This window comes from Pimephales promelas, chromosome 3, assembly GCF_988280905.1.
Source record: "Pimephales promelas chromosome 3, fPimPro1.hap1.1, whole genome shotgun sequence".
Lineage (NCBI taxonomy): Eukaryota > Metazoa > Chordata > Actinopteri > Cypriniformes > Leuciscidae > Pimephales > Pimephales promelas.
The window spans coordinates 9,249,394-9,268,722 of NC_142771.1; the positions used below are offsets into that span (position 1 = coordinate 9,249,394).

Consider the following 19,329-nt stretch of genomic DNA (forward strand, 5'->3'; position numbering starts at 1 on the left):
TTATTGTTTACACACTGACACACACACACACACACACACACACACACACACACACACACACACACACACACACACACAATTATGGAACTAGTTAGCTTTCTAGTCCCCATTACGCTTGGCTTCTGACTGCTAGAGCAAATGTTAAAATTAAGGTTTATTTGAATGTGTTTTGCTCTATTTTAATATAGAGGGAGATCTGTTAGTTTTTAATGTTCTATTATTTTGGAATTTAAAATGTTTTCTGGTATGTATTTTGGGGTGACCATTGTGCTGAAGACCCTGTGGTTCGGTAGGTTGACGATTGGCTGAACATGATGTCTTTAATTACTATTACTATTACATTACTTGGCTATTCTCTTTTAACTAGCTTGAAAATATACTTTTGTAATGTAATTAAAAAAATAACATAAAAAAATCTAACATTATATATTTCTATTTATGTGTGTATATGGTACATGAGTAAATATGAGTGAATATAGCACACATGCAGTACCATAACTGATCACGCAAGTGTATACTGAATATAAAATACATACATTATGATAAATTAGTAAATATATTGTTACATATTTTCAATATATGAAAAGCAGCAATTCCTTATTATTCAATATATTGTAATATATTAACACAATATATTATTATTTATATTTTCAAACAGGGAGATATATATTTCTTTCGTAAGGGTTTGCCTCCCTCTCTCAACGTTGCTGCCTTTTGCATTCAAAATCTTCTCAGTACTGTCCTCTCTGTTGTCTGATCGGGGTTATGACATAACTTACATCTGTTGACCTGCGTACCTCTGGTCCTTGCTTTCTGTGAAAGTTTCACTGTCTGTCTCAACATCAGTCAACTGCTCCTCATGACAAAGCAAGCTAGACTCTTCATACACACATGCTGCTTCCCTGGCATTTAAGATTGTTTTTCCTTAGATAATTTCAGGGGGGTCAGAGGGGTCATCTGTGCGGAGTTTAGCTTGATCATATCTTCCTGGTCTTGTTGTCAGTTCATCTGAACTGTCTGACTGATTGTCTGACTCAGACTGTGGTATGTATTCCTCATCTGACAGCTCGTCTTCCTCTTAACTTAATTCATATTGTCAAGATATTTATAATTAATTTACAGCAATAATAGAACGTTTTCATTCAGAAAACTAAGCGAGCAAACAATTTAATAAGAAGATATTTTATAAAGACAGTCCATGGTTTGCGTTCGTGGTTCGAGTTGTCGTGACTGTTTTCCAAAGATGGCTCCTGCCTGTATTCACGAATTGGACTGTCTTTATAAAGTATCTTCTTATTAAACGGTCTGTACACTTACAAAGTTCTCAATGCTTTGGTTTGCATGCATGGACCCTTATTACTGTGTTAGTGTGGGGCTATTTTGAGCCTTGATAGTGGTATTAACTAGAATTTTTTATTACTCTTTGCCCTATACACTAGAGTTAAGAGCTTTTAAAGATAAAACTCTTTAAATTCGATTATCATGAAAATAAATCTCAGAGAACCGTTGACTACCAATGTGTTATCAGATCAAAGGTTCATTTTGCGCCGGAGTTTAAGACATTCATTGTGGTATGCTTTTCTTTATAAACCACTTTTTTCAATAAATCAATTGCAATAACATCTTCTGGTGCGTTTTTTTTAAATAAACCATTTCTTTATAAATTGTTGTTTGGTTGATTCCAACACACAACATGACTTACAGTATAACAGTACAACTGCATAATTTTTCCACAACACACTTTAGAAAAAACATTACTGGTATGCAAAACACCAAAAAATCTTGAGACAAAACATTGGTATGACATATTCTTAGTTGCTTTCAATTTAAACAGCTCAAATATGCATTTTAGTCTGAGACTAGGATTAAGCCTTGTCTGTGAAACCAGCCATATGACTACTTTGAGCAAGATATTCTATCACTGTAAAACATTTTCGTAAAACAACTGTAAAACAAGGATCTCGAACCCAAACAAATGAACTGAAATCCTCACTGAAATCACGGACAAATTGTTGTTTCAGTCCTTCAACACGTTGAGCAATTTTTTTAATCAAAAGAGAGAAAAGCCAGCGAAGTTGGCAAACATGTCAACAATTTTTTTTATTTAACTGTTCACGCCTGTAACAGAGACAGTGGTGTGCCAACTGTCATCAAGAGGCCCCCAAAGATGTTCAAGCAGTAGCAGCACCACTGCTCTGAATGTACCAGCTGATGGAGGCGTAAACATGAAGCAACGTGAAGATGAATTCAAAAAAGGTCAGTATTTAATCCAATAGAGTGCATATTTTCAGTGGAAATCCCCACAAAACAAAACATCCAAAAAAATAAAAATAAAATAAATTGTTCAAATTAATCTGTTCAAAAACTTCTGGCTATGTCAACAAATTGACCAAAAGTAGAGTAACAAATATCTCCCAACTCACTCTATGAGCTCCTTTATGACACTGAGAGGCCCTGTTAAAAAGGATAAGCCCCTCACACTTGGACTAAACCATTCAGTAATGAAAGGAAATGAAGAAATTTAAGAAAGAAAATATATATATATATATATATATTTAACTGTAACAAATAGAATTAAGAATAATTGCAAAAATATACAAGCATATGAAACAAAACAAACTCAATTAATTATTAAGGTCTAATAATGCTTAACGTCTAATCCAACAGAAGACCAATTTCCCCCTCAAACATGAGAACTTTCACTCTGTGTTCTGTTGGCGGGAAACAGACATTTAAAAATGGTGGCAGTTACTGTGACCAATTTTAATCTGTTTGGTATTGTAAAATGTTCCGGTACGTAAGTATGACAATTTATTTCCTCAAGTGGTCAATTGCAAACAATAAACATTTAACATGGTGACCGGTCTTGTTAGTGTTCTTTATGCAATACATAAATCAATATAGTGAATTTAATTATACATGTTAGTTAACTAAATAAAAAGGACATGGTGAGGACAGGAAACAATACACAATCATTTACATAGACAATGTCTATAAGGTTTGACAACCGTGTTAGGGTCGTCCAGCAACAGTGCTGGATTTCGCATTAACAAGAAACGTCTTCAAGGGTTAGTTCACCCAAAAATGAAAATTCTGTCAGTATTTACTCACCCTCAAGTTGTTCAAAACCTCTATGTGTTTATTTGTTCTGCTGAACACAAAGGAAGATATTTGGAAGAATGTTTTAATCAAACAGAACTCATTCTCCATTGACTACCATTTTGGGTGAACTAACCCTTTCACCTCTGGACGTAATTTGTACAGGTGATGTAAAACCAGACTTTTGTTTTTTATGTGCATTCTACTTGAAAAGAAATTAAATAAACAGTGTACCCAAATAATGCCCTGTCTGTGTTTTTATTCCCTCCATATTGAGAACCACTGGCCTACAGTAAAACACATTTATCCTCATACTTCTTCTTCAGCTCATTAATCTCTCTTTGGTGTCTCTCTTCTGTGTCTTTCATTTTTTCTTTCAGATCCTTCTCTTTATGCCTTGAGAGTTCACTCAGTACACTGTACTCGTTTTTATTATCAAGGCACTCTTTTTCATGCTTTAACATCAGCTCCTGCATCTCTAGTTCATGCTTTGCCATAAGAGCACAAAAGTCTTTCTTATATTTCTCTCTGAATTCATTGAATTCTTCTGCTTGTTTTCTAGCCTCATCTTCATAAGTTCTCTTCAGTTCTTTTATTTTCTTTTTATACTCTTCCTCCATCTCTGTTCGTTCTTTCTCCTCCTGTTCTCGCCTGGCTTTATCTTCTTTCTTTCTCTTTTCCTCCTCCTCTTTACGCTCTCGTTCAAATGCCTCTTCAAGCTTTTTCAGTTTTTCTCTCTCTTCTTCCCTTCTCTTCTCCTCCTCTCTCACTCTTTTATCCCACTCCTCCTTCCATGTTTTCTCCCATTTTTCTTTTTGTTTTCTCAACTCTAGTTTACTGCTCTCAAACTCTCTCTCTATTCTCTGTCTTTCTTTAAGCTCCTTTTCAATCCTCTCATTCTCCCTTTCTTCTCTTTTTCTTTTTTCCTGTTCAAATTCTTCAATCATTGTTTTTTCTTTCAGCTCCCATTCACTCCTCTCCTCTTTAAGCCTTTTCTGGTATTCTTCCTCATGTTCTCTCTTCAGCCTCTCTTTGTGAAGTTTCTCCATTTCTCTCCACTCTTTGTCATACTTCTCCCTATACTCATGGTCTCTCTTTTGTTGCTCTTTGTCTAATTTCATCCGTTTTGCTTCTATTTCTTGCCTTTCCCTGTCCCATTGCTCCTGTTTCCTCTCCTCTTCAATTCTTCTTTGCTCTTCAGCTTCTTGTCTTTCTTTCTTCTCCTTCTGTTCTTGATCATCTCTTCTCTTCAGTTCATTTTGCAAGAACTCTTCCTTGATTCTGAGTTCTTCTTCTCTTACCTTCCTCTCTCTCTCCATTTGTTCTCTCTGTTTGTCCATTTTCCTCTCTATTTCAGCAATCTCCTGCGTGTACTTTTCATGCAGACGTTTTCGCTCTCTCTCCATTTCCTTCTCTTTTTCTTTTAATATTCTCTCTGTTTCCTGTTTTATGGCAGCTTCTGCTTCTTTGAACATCTCATTCGTGTAACATCCTCCTCCATTCTTTTCAACCATTCTGTTGATTTTTTCCAGTAAGTCAGTGACTTGATTAGAATCACCTTGATTTGTATTGTCGATCACATGATATCTTCCTCCACAATCTCTGATTAACATCTTCATGTCTGAATCTGCATCTTCCAGGAAACTCTCAATTGTCCGAGATTTCAGCATATCTCCATGGGTGAATATGATAATGCTGAATATCCCAGCATTTTTTCCAAAGGTTTCCTTGATCATATTTAGAGTTTGTGTTTCTTCCTCTGTGTATCTTCCGATTCTAATCACCAGCAGGAACACATGAGGTCCTGGAGAGAGGAGACTGATGCACTTCAGAATCTCTTCCTTCACAACTTCATTTGAGACATGTTTGTCAAACAGGCCTGGAGTATCAACAACAGCTACTGGAGTCCTACCAACAAACCCCTCTTCTTTCTGACACGAAGATGTCACTGATTTCAGACAACAATCTGATTTAAAGACTTCTTCGTTGAGAATGGTGTTTCCTGTCGCACTTTTCCCATTTCCAGTTTTCCCAACAAGTACAATCCTTACACAGTTTGTACTTGTTATCTGGCTCTCATATTCAGCTGAGGAAAGAAGAGGAAAACATTTTTGTAATTATCATTGTTGATGCTGTTTACATCTATTTTTATTTGTTTAATGAACTGTTTGAAGACATGGGTCTTCAAGATCAAAATGCAGCTTAATCCATAAATCAGGCAAATGGTCAAAACACAGGGCATATAATCAAAATAGACAACAGTGCAGAAAACACAGGCGAGCAGGGACATCCAGGAAATAAGGCAAAAGATCAAGAGAGAGAAAGAGAGAGAACGCTCAGAAATGAGGTGTAACACTAACAAGACTTTGCAACAAGAGAGAAAACACAGTTCTGTTTATTACCTTCCTAAGTTCTTTGTCTTAGTTAACTTGACTTTGATTTGTACTCTTGCTCTCTTTGTTTGCTATCTGCATTTGTTATTATACCATTATTCTAAGGGGCGTGATGAGATCTCATGCCATGAGACCTAGCGAGACTAAAATGCTAAAAAGGACAAATACAAATATAACACTTTTTTCTCATCTGATATTCAAATATTACATATATTAACTTAAAGAATGAATACTGGATGCAGGTTATACACTTTAGTCGATGTCTCTCTCATAATACCATAAAACTCTACATAATACAATAAGCTTGAATGAAGCGACTCAGCATTCATTTGTTTGCTAGTTCGAAAGTGATGTTTTAGAATGACACTGTAAAAAAATCATCATTTTAACAGTAAAGACTGTAAAAATGCAGCGGGGAAAAAACATGTTTATTGGTTAACAGTATGTAACCTTACTATATACTGTGAAAAAATGTAATAGATTTCACAGGACATTTCATGAAATTTTACAGTAAAAGATTTTGATAGTACACTGTAAAAAATACAGTAGTAATATTTTAGGTTTTTACGTCATTGAACTGAAGTTTGCGATAAAAACTGGCAGCTGGTTGCAAGTGCTTTGCCGTAAAAAAATACTGTACTAATATTCTAGGTTTTATGGCATTGAACTTAAGTTTATGGTTAAAAGAAACCTGGCAGCTGTGGCTGAGGTTTAGATGATGATGTTGTATTGAAAATAATAAAGTTTGAAATCACTATTATTGAGATCAGAATTTCCTTTAGTTGGACTCTTGACCCTTGACTTTTTAACATTAGCTTTTCTTTGATTGCTGTAAATGTGTGTTTATAAATCACATTCATGTGGCAAGAAAATCGGAGAGAAATTGTAACCAGGTGATGTTGACTATTTATTGATGATGATCATCACTAAATGCATGTTAATCATTTCTGTGAAACTGTCACCTTAAATCCATGGTAGAAGGAAGTAATTCTGCACAAAAGAGGGTTTTTCAAGACACTCTTTTTTGTTTCTTATTTATTACTGATAAACAGGCTAAACACATCGCTATTGCTCTAATAAAATATGACTGTCTCAAGTTTCTCATGTCCCACTCTTTTGCTGCAAGCCCCCAGATACCAACCAAAAACGGCAGGCCCGACAACCACCAAAGCTTTCGGGCCCAGCTCGCCCTCCCCCTCCTCCTCCGAGAGCTCTTCGGCCTCTGCCACAGCGCCAGGGCCCACAGCCTCCTCCATCGGCTCGAGGTGAACCAAAAACAACTGATACCAGCTCTAAGTGAAATATTTCGGGTCCTCGCTATGAAAACAATAACTTTATCAAATGTTTACAGAACAAGCGGGAACCCAGTGTGCCTGAATCTTTCTCTATTGCTGTTCATTTACATGATAGAAAATCTAAGGTCTTCAACAGCCGTTCAGCAAACCCATCTAATCTGGTGTCCATTACACGCCAAACTAAGACTGCTGTGGGGACAAAAAGTAAGACTATAAAGTTAGCACTTTTAAACATCCGCTCCATTAAAAATAAATCACTTCTAGTCAATGACTTAATAACCACACACAACCTGGACTTCATGTTTCTAACTGAAACTTGGCTAGAAGACAGCTGTAGTGCAACGGTCCTAAACAAAACATCCCCTCTTAACTTTACTTATATGAGTGTCTGCAGAGCGGGTAAGAGAGGCGGGGGCTTAGCTGTTCTTTTTAAAGATGTTTATCAATGTAAGCAAATATCATTTGGGAATTACCCCTCTTTCGAATATCTGGGTATAGTGTTAAAAGGTGCTCCATGTATTTTACTTATCATTATTTACAGGCCTCCAAAATACTCTCCAGCCTTTGCTGAGGACTTTACAGAACTGTTATCAACAATTGCCTCTGAGTTTGACTGTTTTGCCATTGCTGGAGATTTTAACATTCACATAGATAATGCAGATGATCTGACACAGCATGTACACGGTCCCACACACAATCGTGGACACACTCTAGATTTACTTATCAGTACGGGTTTAAACATCTCATCGATTGTTATTAAGGATGTAGCACTGTCTGACCATTTCTGTATTTTCTTTAATATATTGATCTCTCCTGCCATTGAAGCTAGAGCTGTGTCTGTCAAGAAGAGATGCTTAAATGAAAACACTGGTGTGCTATTTATGAAGGCTATAAAAGGCTTTAAAACCAAGCATATCTGCCGACTCTGTTGATTTTCTCCTTGATTCTTTTAACTCAAAGATTAAGAGTGTAATTGATGATATTGCTCCTGTGAAAGTCAGGAAGAATAGTGGCAGACAAAAAGCACCTTGGAGAAACTCAACAACAGTGCAAAATATGAAAAGACAATGCAGAAGAGCAGAACGCATGTGGCGGAAGACAAAACTTGTAGTCCATTATAACATCTACAAAGACAGCATCCATGCGTTCAATAGGGAACTAGGCAAAGCTAGACGGACTTTCTTCTCAAATATTATAAACAGCAATATAAACAACACACGCACTCTTTTTGCTACTGTAAGGCAAGGCAAGGCAAGTTTATTTATATAGCACATTTCATACACAATGGCAATTCAAAGTGCTTTACATAGAAGAAATTAAAATAATCAAAAGAAATCAGAATAATTAAAACAGTTTAGAATAAAAAATAAGAAATAATGAAAAATAAAAATTATGATAAGAATAAAATACAGTAAATTAAAACCATTTAGAATAAAATGAAGTACAGAAACAGTCGGACGAACAGTGGGGTTTTGAGATTTATAGACCGATCTCAAATCTTCCTTTCATAGGCAAGATCATTGAAAAAGTTGTCTTCAATCAGCTGAACAAATTCTTAAGCTCAAATGGATACTTTGACAATTTTCAATCTGGTTTCCGATCGCATCACAGCACGGAGACAGCGCTCATAAAGATAATAAACGCTTAAATCGCTTAAATACTGATACAGGCAAATTATCCGTGTTGGTACTACTCGACCTCAGTGCTGCATTTGACACTGTTGATCACAACATACTTCTTGACAGGCTGGAAAACTGGGTGGGGCTTTCTGGGATAGTCCTAAAATGGTTCAGGTCATACTTAGAAGGGAGAGGTTATTATGTGAGTATGGGATTACATAAGTCTGAGTGGACATCCATGACTTGCGGAGTCCCTCAGGGCTCGATTCTTGCGCCACTCCTGTTCAACCTGTATATGCTCCCAATGAGCCAAATAATGAAAAAGAACCAAATCGCTTACCGTAGCTATGCAGACGACACACAGCTCTACTTAGCCCTATCGCCTAACGACTACAGCCCCATTGACTCCCTGTGCCAATGCATTGATGAAGTAAACGGTTGGATGTGTCAAAACTTTCTGCAGTTAAACAAAGACAAAACTGAAGTTATTGCGTTTGGAAACAAAGATGAAGTTCTTAAGGTGAATGCATACCTTGACGCTAGGGGTCTAACAACTAAAAATCAAGTCAGGAATCTTGGTGTGTCTCTGGAGTCAGACCTTAGTTTCAATAATCATGTCAAAGCAATAACTAAATCAGCATACTATCATCTGAAAAATATTTCAAGAATTAGATGCTTTGTTTCCAGTCAAGACTTAGAGAAACTTGTGCATGCTTTCATCACCAGCAGGGTGGATTACTGTAATGGCCTCCTCACTGGCCTTCCTAAAAAGACCATAAGACAGTTGCAGCTCATACAGAACGCTGCTGCCAGGATTCTGAGCAGGACCAGAAAATATGAACATATCACACCAGTCCTCAGGTCTTTACACTGGCTACCAGTTACATTTAGGATTGATTTTAAAGTATTATTACTGGTATATAAATCATTTAATGGGTTAGGACCTCAATATATTGCAGATATGCTCACTGAATATAAACCCAACAGATCGCTCAGATCATTAGGATCACATCAGCTAGAAATACCAAGGGTTCACTCTAAGCATGGAGAGTCTGCTTTTAGCTATTATGCCAGCCGCAGCTGGAACCAGCTTCCAGAAGAGATCAGGTGTGCTCCTACAGTAGTCACATTCAAATCCAGACTCAAAACACATCTGTTTAGCTGTGCATTTACTGAATGAGCACTGTGCCACTGTTCGTCCGACTGTTACTGTACTTCATTTTATTTTTTATTCTAAATTGTTTTAATTATTCTGATTTCTTTTGATTATTTTAATTTCTTCTATGTAAAGCACTTTGAATTGCCATTGTGTATGAAATGTGCTATATAAATAAACTTGCCTTGCCTTACAGTGCAACTGTACAGAACAGCTTAAAATAAGAGAAATAAAAAAGTGAAATAAAATGTTTAACATTTTCTAACTTTCTATACCATAAAACATTTGGAGAATATGTAGGTTATACTGAGAGAAAAAGTATTTATAAAAGAAGCCTGAGAACCATATATTTGAAAACCTTTCAGCACCATAAAACAAAATCATTTAAAGGAGTAGTTCACTTTAAAAACAAGATGTCCAAGATGTCCACGTCATTCTTTCTTCAGTCAAAAAGAAATTAAGGTTTTTGATGAAAGGATTTCCAGGATTCTTTTCCATATAATGGACTTTCTTGGGAACTAAACGGTTAAAGGTCCAAAAGACAGTTTCAGTGCAAACTGTTCAAAGGGCTTTAAGCGATTCCAGACGATGGATAAGGGTCTTATCAAGCGAAACAATCTGATGTGCATTCGTGACTCTCCTGTTCGAACTCGCTTAGCAAAATGAACAAATCTTTTTTCCGAGTCATTTGGTTCATTAAACGAACGAAATGAACGAATTGACTCAGAAAAAGATTAATTCATTTTGATGAACGAGTTCAAACAGGAGATTAACGAATGTGTGTCACAGAACAGAGCAAGGCGTCCATTTGAGCTTATAAAACTTAAACTTTGTTATTTATTTATTAAATGAGCGATTGTTTCGCTTGATAAGACCCTTATCCATCGTCTGCAATCGTTTAAAGCCCTTTGAACAGTTTGCAGTTTGCACTGAAACTGTCTTTTGGACCTTGAACCGTTTGGTTCCCAGTAAAGTGCGTTATATGGAGAAAAATCCTGGAATGTTTTCATTAAAAACCTTAATTTCTTTTCAACTGAAGAAAGAAAGACATGGACATCTTGGATGACATGGGGGTAAGAAAATTATCAGCAAAAGTTTTTTTTAGAAGTGAACTACTTCTTTAAGATCATAAGTGAATAAGGACTGTAAGCTAAATAGAAAAATACTGTTTAGATATTTACATATTAAGGTATTAAGGTTTGTCTTACCTGTTTGTTTGATCATTTTTAACTCTCTGTTTTCTTCCTCCATTTCCTTAATTCTGTCCTCCAGTTGAATCCTTTTCTCCATCTGTGCTTGCTGATATGTGGCATCTGAGTAGCTAGTATTCCTGCTAGTTATCACACTGAGCAGTTCTGAGAGCTGCCCACTGTCATGTCTTTGCTCAGTAAGTATGTGGTATTTGTTTCCACATTTCTGAACAATTTGTTGAATATCTCTGTTTTTATATATGAAATCACTGATGATTTTGTCCTTCCTGTCACCCTGCCATAAGAACAAGATCATTAGATGATCCCAGAACTTCCCGTCTGCTGTGTCAAATATGTCACTGAGCACTTTAATGTCTCCTTTATCTTCATCAGTGAGAGGACTGACAGGAAGGACCAGGAGAAATGTGTGTATGTTAAATGAACATAGAGACAGAGCACAGTATGCCTCACACAGCACATCCTCCTGAGACAGAGACGTATTGTATAGCTCCGGCATTTCAACCAGGGTGACCTGATATCCAGATGAAGGTGTGTGGCATACGCCTTCTTTCTTCACACATTGATGGATTGTTTCAGATTGAGTCACCACTGGTAGTATTGTGTTTGCTGTGAAAGTCTTTTCAGTGCTGCCCCTTCCAAACATCACCAGATTGAGATTTTGATAAAACTGGTTATCCACTGAAACAAACAAGTAAAACAATAGTTTAAAAACATTAAATCTTTTTCTCTTTTTTAATCAATTCAGATTGACTTATTTCACATCATTTTTAGATTTCTTTTCTACTTCTTACAACATGACAAATATTTGTTTTAAAGATCATCAGTGTTCCCTTAAAGTATGTGAAACAACAACAGCATTATATTACGGATTGGGGTGTCTGATTAATGATCAAATTTCTTATCGGATTCACTGTAAAATTTATGGTGCAATGAGACAGCCACATGTTACATCAAAGCAGCTTTTCTGAGAAGGTAAATAGTAGAGCTGCATTTTCACCGCAGGATCTTTTCACAGGGACTTTGGGATTTATTTAGTCCACCGGGACCAGGCTCTAAATGAAGTTCTGGGTAATAATTTCCCCCTCAGAAAGTCCCATGTTTGTGATGTAGTACTTTTTCAACATTCAGGAACTTTCGGGAATGGGACTTGGACACTGAACATGCTAATTGGTTGATTGTGTGCAGTAAGAGTTGCTTGCTATTCGAATCCGCAACAGAGCTAAACAAATTACAGATGGACAGACGTCAAGGTTCAGGCTTTATTAAGCTTGTATGCAGAGCACAAAATCCAGTACGAACTGATAAGTCGCGCACAGTCCTACATCACCAGACTAATTTGGCAAACATAAAATCCTAATGAAAAACAATAAGAAACATAGTCATTTTAACGGAAATACTTCAAATGTGACGTCTTGCGGGGAATTCTGGGAATATCAGTTTATTTGTGTAAAATTAAAACATGTAAATTTAATAGTATTTTTCTGTAAAATTACACGTAATATCTAGTTTGATCAATTAAAGTAATTCTCTGTTTATAGAATGGAAAATTAGTGTTAACCAATTTAACAGGTTTTAACCATAGCATTTTACACCCTTTAACCATTACAATCAGATAAATTGTATAGTGTTTTTTAAGATATTGTTTTATTGTTTATTGGGACTACTTTGGGTTTTATACAAATTGCAGGTTTTTAGCACAAACTTTTCTAGCATTAATGTTTGTCAGATAAATCTTAAACACGTTTCAACTCATATATTAACTGAATAAATCCTGTGTAGCAGAAAGACAAAACAATTGTTCCGATACAAACCTCTAATTTACCTCTAGTGTAGTCTGAATATTGTGTGAGATACTAGGATTGTAAATGATCACTTACTGTCTGCATCCGTTGTGCTGTGATGTGACGAGGGTTTCAGTATTGAAAGTATTTGTGAGATCTTAGGTACTGGAGGGGAAAATACAGTATCATCAAATTAATGCTTATGAGCTTTTTTATATTGCCTTTTTATGTATATTTAACTTGAAGCTTTATTTTAATACCTTGCCATTACACTTACCAGTCTTAATTAAGGAACTTAACTTCTGACTTTTTCCTCTCTGTTCCACTGTTTCCATCTTTTTAATCTCATGATGTGGCTGTTCACGTGATATAGATGGCATATCTGGTGGTAACTCATACTTTTCTCGAGTGAAATGCCGTCCCTTATTATTTTTATCCAAGGTCGTGATTTTCTCAAATAAATGAAACTGGGAATGGACACTTTTTTCATAAAATTTGTGGTACATCCATTTTTTGCTGAGTAAGCTGTGAACAGCTTCATTCTCCTCAGCACTGCTGTAATCCATCAGCACTACTATGGTATGTTGAATGATATCATCTGACAATTTATTCATAAACTCCATTATATATCTGTTCTTCTCTGTGTGATCTGGATGCAGAATTGGCAGAAGCACATGTGGACCTGGAGCTGACATTTCATCGCAACATTTCAGTGTTTGAGAAATCTGGGCTTCAGGAACCTGTCTGTCAAAGAGATTTGGTGTGGTGATCACTGATATGCGCTGATTCTCAACGCATCCTCTGGCTCTCTCAGGACACTGCTGAAGGCAAGGAGGAACGTTGGTGTCAAATGCTTTTCTTCCCAAGAGAGCATTTCCAATTAAGCTTTTCTCTTCCCAGTTCTCTCCCAATATCCAAATTCTTAGTTCAGACACTAGAATGAAAGAAATCAAGAGTAGAATTAGTTCTGGCAGGTCTTGTAAGACAAGTCAAGCTCAGATCAGCTGACTCTCAGCCTATCAAAGCAACCCTAAGGTCCATCTGTATTATTTATCTGCTTTATTGCATTGTTCAGGAGTTAATTCCCCTCCTCAATCCCCAGCTCCTCCTCTCATCCCCAGTTGGGACAGTTCACTGGTGTTAAATTAACACCACTCTGTGTTTATATGGGAACTATGCCGCGGGGTGTTGAAGTAACACTGAAGCAGTCCCTTGTGAAAAAGAAGTGTGCTTAATTGTATTGAAAGTGTACTTTTTTGTGCTTAAACTCGTGAAAGTATACTTTTTCAAAAGTGTACTTGCAGATAATATAATATAATTATAATTAAAGACCACTTAAGTTTAACTTAAACTAAGTACATTTTCATCACATTATTTATAAACACACTTAAGTGCACTTTTAAAAATGCACTTTGTAATAATATGTAATTAAGTTTAACTTAAAGTAAGTACACTTTCATGACAATATTTATAAACACACTTAAGTGTACTTTTTAAAAATGCACTTTGTAATAATATGTAATTAAGTTTTACTTAAAGTAAGTACACTTTCATGACAATATTTATAAACACACTTAAGTGTACTTTTTAAAAATGCACTTTGTAATAATGTCTAATTAAGTTTTACTTATAGAAAGTACACTTTCGTGATCATATTTATAAACACACTTAAGTGTACTTTTTACAAATGCACTTTGTAATAATATCTAATTAAATTTAACTTAAATTAAGTACACTTTCATCACAATATTTCTAAATACACCTAAGTGCATGTTTTTAAAAAAATCATTTTTTAATAATGTCTACATAAGTTTTAGTTAAAAAAAGTACACTTTCATGTTAATATTTCTAATCACACTTAAGTGCATGTTTTAAAAAATTCCCTTTTTAATTGTGTCTACTTAAGTTTTACATTTTAAATAATTATGATTTTATAGTGTTTTAAAGTTATTAAAGTTATTAAATGAAATTTATTTTGACGAATTGACTAATATACTAAATAAAATAATAATTTTAATGGAAAACATGGAAAGTAATTCATTTTAATTTCAACTCAAGTGTGTTGTCCAAAAACAATTAGTTCATTTATTTTAAATGTGTTTAATCTAGAATATATCGACTGTGTGCATTAATGCACTTGGAATGTGTTTTTATATCCGTTTTGCAAAAACACATTTATGTGGCCAGGTGTAAATGGAATCAGTACTTATTATCCGGATAACTTATCTGGATACAGATCGCATTTTAATACCAGGTGTAAATGGGGTCTTAGTGTTCACATTTTGCAACATCACATTTTGTTTGTATTAATTCATGGGTTGTGTATTTGATGTAATGTGTGTTTGCTTCTAAAATGATGTTTGTACTGGTAATCCCTAGGTTATGGTTTTTTCTTGTGCATCAACAGAAAGGTTTTTATGTTTTTATTTTAGAGATTGTTTTGTCAGTAAATATAGAGGGTTTTAAATTGAATTTGTGTTGATTGTAACTATATAGGTTATTAAGACTTTTTTTGTCCAAATTTGAAATAAATTGCAACTATATTTTTTTTAATTAAAAAATGTATTTAATGTAATAAACAAGTACACTATTATATAATTAAAGTATATTTTTGTTGACATTTGCTTGTCAGTATATTTGGAAGTACACTTTTACCATATTTCAAAAATAACTCTTAATATCAACTAATAGCATTTAATTTGAGCTTAATCTGTGATATTTGAAATCAATTACATATAATATGCATTAAGTTTGTCGAAAACATTACACCTAATTCACACTTAAGTGTATTGTTGACTGACATTAAAGTATATTTTAGTTCACATTAATTGCATCATTATATTGTGTAGTGCACTTTAACTGTATTTTAAATACACTGGAAGCAATTGTGAGAGTGTATATAAAGTTGTATTAAAGTACCAATTAAGTTGTTCCAAAAAATCACTCTTAATGGCAACTTATTACACTTTATTTCAACTTAATATGTGATATATTTGAAATAAATTACACTTAATGTGCATTCAGTGCCCCGAAAAAATTGTATTTAATTCACACTTAAGTGTATTGTTGACTGACTTCAAAGTATATTTTTAATCACATTAATTCTGTGTCATCATATTGTTTAGTGCACTTTAACTATAATTTAAATACACTAGAAGCAATTATGAAAGTATATATAAAGTTGTATTAAAGTACCAATTAAGTTGTTCCAAAAAATCACACTTGATTGCAACTTATTACACTTTATTTCAACTTAATATGTGATATATTTGAAATAAATTACACTTAATGTGCATTCAGTACCCCGAAAAAATTGTTTTTAAATCGCACTTAAGTGTATTCATTTAAAGTGTATTATTTTTGTAATAAGTACACTTTATAAAAGTACACTAAAGTGCACTTTTTTTCACAAGGGGTGTTAGAGTTAATTAGATACTTAAGTGATCAATTGAGTGATGTTTGAAACAATCTAGTTCTCTATAATCTAGCTAAATGAAAAAAACTTGTTTATGGTCGGCTCACCTTTTTCGTTTTGCATTCTAAACATTTCACTTCAGTTAATGGTATTTGACTGTTGTTTCCATTAATGTTAAAGGTTTGACAGCCTGTGCTGCCATGTAGTTTACTGATTAAAAAAAAAAACATATTTATTTATAGTGTAATGGGGTTATAGCTCCACTCCCTGCTATAATACATGGTAGGTTGCATGGATGGACAGAGAGTTCTTGCCCAGAACAAAACCATATGCTAATTGTCAATCTTGTCAGACAATATTGGTCCTCACAGAAGTATTGCAATGTAAATATCAGTGTCATGAGAGAGTGTCAAAACAACATACATAATTGTAAAAAGGTTTTATGAAAGCATATTATGGACTTCGTCTTTGCACTTACGGTTTGGAGGATCACTCATGCTGTTTCTTCTCTGTTTTGGTCTTCCCTTCTCCTTGTACGGTATATCTGTTGATTAATTACAAGATGAGTTTCAAAAACTGCTTACATTGAAAAAATATCAACATTTTGAACCTTCCATGCAATGCACATTTTGGATGTCAGACGAATGTATTCATCTGTTGATTGGTAGAGCACTCCATGACCACTAACCGAAACACCCAATCTGTGAAGTGCTGGTGAGGCTTCAGGAGGAAGTTGAAATACCCTTTTGAAATACATTTATTTGCCAACTTGCTGAACTTGTGAAAGCTATGGCCAGATTTACTAACAACTTGAGCCAGCACAAATCGTCTTTTAGCGTTAAAAAAATGGCCATCAGGATTTACTAAAGACATGAAGTAAAAAAATTGCACTGAAAAGGCATGAACAGGTTTATTTTTGCAGCTGATCTTATAGCTTATGCTTTTGTAGGAGTTTCCCTTTCAGACGCAAAATTTATGGGAGGAGAGTATTATATGAATCACGAGATGTTATTTACCAAGGTTTGTGCTAGTCAGTTTACTGGTGTTTACGACTTTGCGCCACTGGTCACTATTGAAATGATCCAGCTGCGTCTGTGTTCTTTCATTTGTGCATCGTCACTAGATCACGTGCTGAACTTATTTCTGTCTGACGTCTACATAAGTTCTTTTGAGAATTAACAGTCTTCAAGTTTTTCAGTGGCTGCTTTAACTGTGTGTGTTGTACATGTTGTTCTTTCAAAAAATGCAGGAGAGATTTGGATCAGATGATGTACATCAAATATAAGTGAAGGTATAGTAATGAGTGGCCTGAATCACTGATCCTAGGGTCTCTGATTAAATTGTTAAATATTAATTGATAATCTCTGAATAAGTTGTTTAATATTAGTTATTTTCTCATGCCAATCCTACAGCAGAAGTTCCTGCAGTGCTGATACTCTGGAAGCTTTTATTAAGTAATTATGCAGAAAATATTTTGATGATCCCGTAGACTCACACTTGATTCTTGCTTTCTCTGTGCACATAAAAAAGGTTTTAAATGTTTTCTGTACAATAGCTTAAAAAAATTCTGAATACCAGAATTTAATAATACTGAAGCCACAAGACTACTGTAAATGATGTCAAATGACCTTTTTAAAGAACTCTTTTATATAGAAAATGTGTATCAGTTAAAACAACAATAGAAAAAATAATGTTAAGAAGTTAAGGCTCCAAACTAACTAAAGCAAACACCAATCAACATAATGGTGACATGAAACATTTTTTCCACTGACAGACCAACAATTAAACCTCTCAATTCCTTTGTGTAAAAGAAAAAGTCAACCCGGGGTGCGTTTCCCATACAACAAAGTAACTCGCTGCTTTACTAACGTACACTATAAAATAATGATAATCTTCTGTTGCCAGCAAAGTACTGTTAAGTTAACAGCCCTCTACCATTAATATACAACTCTCCTTTTTTACTGTGTGTTACTGTAAAAATACCATTGAAGGTAACTCAAATAATTTGGGAAACCGATTGGTTTAAAAAGTTTGAGTTTAAAAACTAGAATTTATACTGATAATACTGTGAAGCTGCTTCATTTGAGTCCACTGAAAATGAATATCTCTTGATATAAAACTGCAAACACCTATAGTGTAATAGTGAATTAATTGAAAACTTGACTTTAACTGAAATCTTTGCAGTTCAAATTTAGCAAACAATAGCACTTTTACAATAGTTTTTTACAGGAAGTGTTAGCCTACAGCCTACTGTTTTCATGTAGTTTAAAATAGCAAATTTGAACATTGGCTACATGTAACAGATATGCAATAAAGTTACAAGTTACAATGTAGTAAAACATGTTTTAAAAGCTGTTACATTGCCTTAAATGCTTATTTAGAACATGTTGGATACTCACAGTATTGGGCCGCCATTTCAGGCTCGCAAATAAAAGTGAAAGTATTTATGTTGCTCTCCTGACGCACTTTTTTTTTTAAAGGTGCAGTTACCTTGCACGTTAAGCAGGGGGGTTTAATATGTAGGCCTAGGCCTTTGTTAAATATAATGCCATAGAAAACTATTTTTTAGATTATAACATTCTGATATTGTATTTCCTTTTATGCTTTTGTCTAACACATTTCAGACTCACAATTTCACCAGAAAAGATTATTTAATCCAAGTTAATTCAACAGAATAAATTAGGAAAATCTTTTTTGTTATGATGCATAGACTCAGAGACAGAGTAGCTACAATGAGGTGACAGATTGTTTATGCTATTTGCAGCACAGAGCAAAACAAGAGCAAAGAGTAGCAAGGGAGCCAGGAAGGGTCGGCCTCCACACACCTTTTGTGGGAGTCTGAGGCGTATTTGCTGTCAGTGTACAGCGCCATCTTGTGACGGACACAGTCTTGTTACTCAGAACCACAACTGACGGAAACGGATTCAACCCCATCCTCTTCCTTAGAAGAATAGTTTAATTAACACAACCATAAAATAAAATATTTTTCTTAGGCTAGTCTTAAATGTTTCCATGTGTAGGCTACCCAATTTCTCCGGCACAATTCTGAACGACTATTAAATAGATAATAAGTAATGTAGACCTAGCCTATCGAGTTATTCAACGTCATTCTTAAGCATTTTTCTGAGCAATCGTTCCCTGCGCGTGGAGCTGGATTAGTTCTACGTAATAACTTGAAACGACTGCGTCAGGCTCGATTAAAAAGAGGATTGACTGATAAAAGGAGCTGTGATAGACATAGCCTACAGAAGAGGAAGAGAAGTTTAAACAAGAACTCCGATCTGAAACGCTGCCAGCTTTACTTCTATAGGCTATTTCTGACTGAACATCTTTATGGTAGAGAGAGAGAGAGAGAGAGAG

The 19,329-nt window shown here is 34.9% G+C and overlaps 1 protein-coding gene across 1 annotated transcript; it reads right to left on the reverse strand.

Annotated features, from left to right (window-relative positions):
- Window positions 1-3,354: 3,354 nt before the first annotated feature.
- On the reverse strand, window positions 3,355-16,507 carry LOC148981964 (GTPase IMAP family member 8-like). Its single transcript, XM_089128132.1, has 5 exons — window positions 16,448-16,507; window positions 12,832-13,488; window positions 12,651-12,719; window positions 10,771-11,451; window positions 3,355-5,185 (listed from the first exon to the last, which is right to left on the reverse strand). Exons 1-5 carry the CDS (start codon window positions 16,464-16,466, stop codon window positions 3,387-3,389), a joined length of 3,225 nt encoding a protein of 1,074 aa, XP_088984258.1. The 5' UTR covers window positions 16,467-16,507; the 3' UTR covers window positions 3,355-3,386.
- Window positions 16,508-19,329: the final 2,822 nt, after the last annotated feature.

What these genes read in the sequence shown, in the direction of transcription:
- LOC148981964 (XM_089128132.1), bottom strand. An exon ending in AAGTTCCTTAATTAAGACTG is followed by an intron (nt 12,720 to 12,831) that starts GTAAGTGTAATG and finishes TTTCCCCTCCAG; the next exon opens with TACCTAAGATCTCACAAATA. An exon ending in AAAAATGATCAAACAAACAG is followed by an intron (nt 5,186 to 10,770) that starts GTAAGACAAACC and finishes TTCTTTCCTCAG; the next exon opens with CTGAATATGAGAGCCAGATA.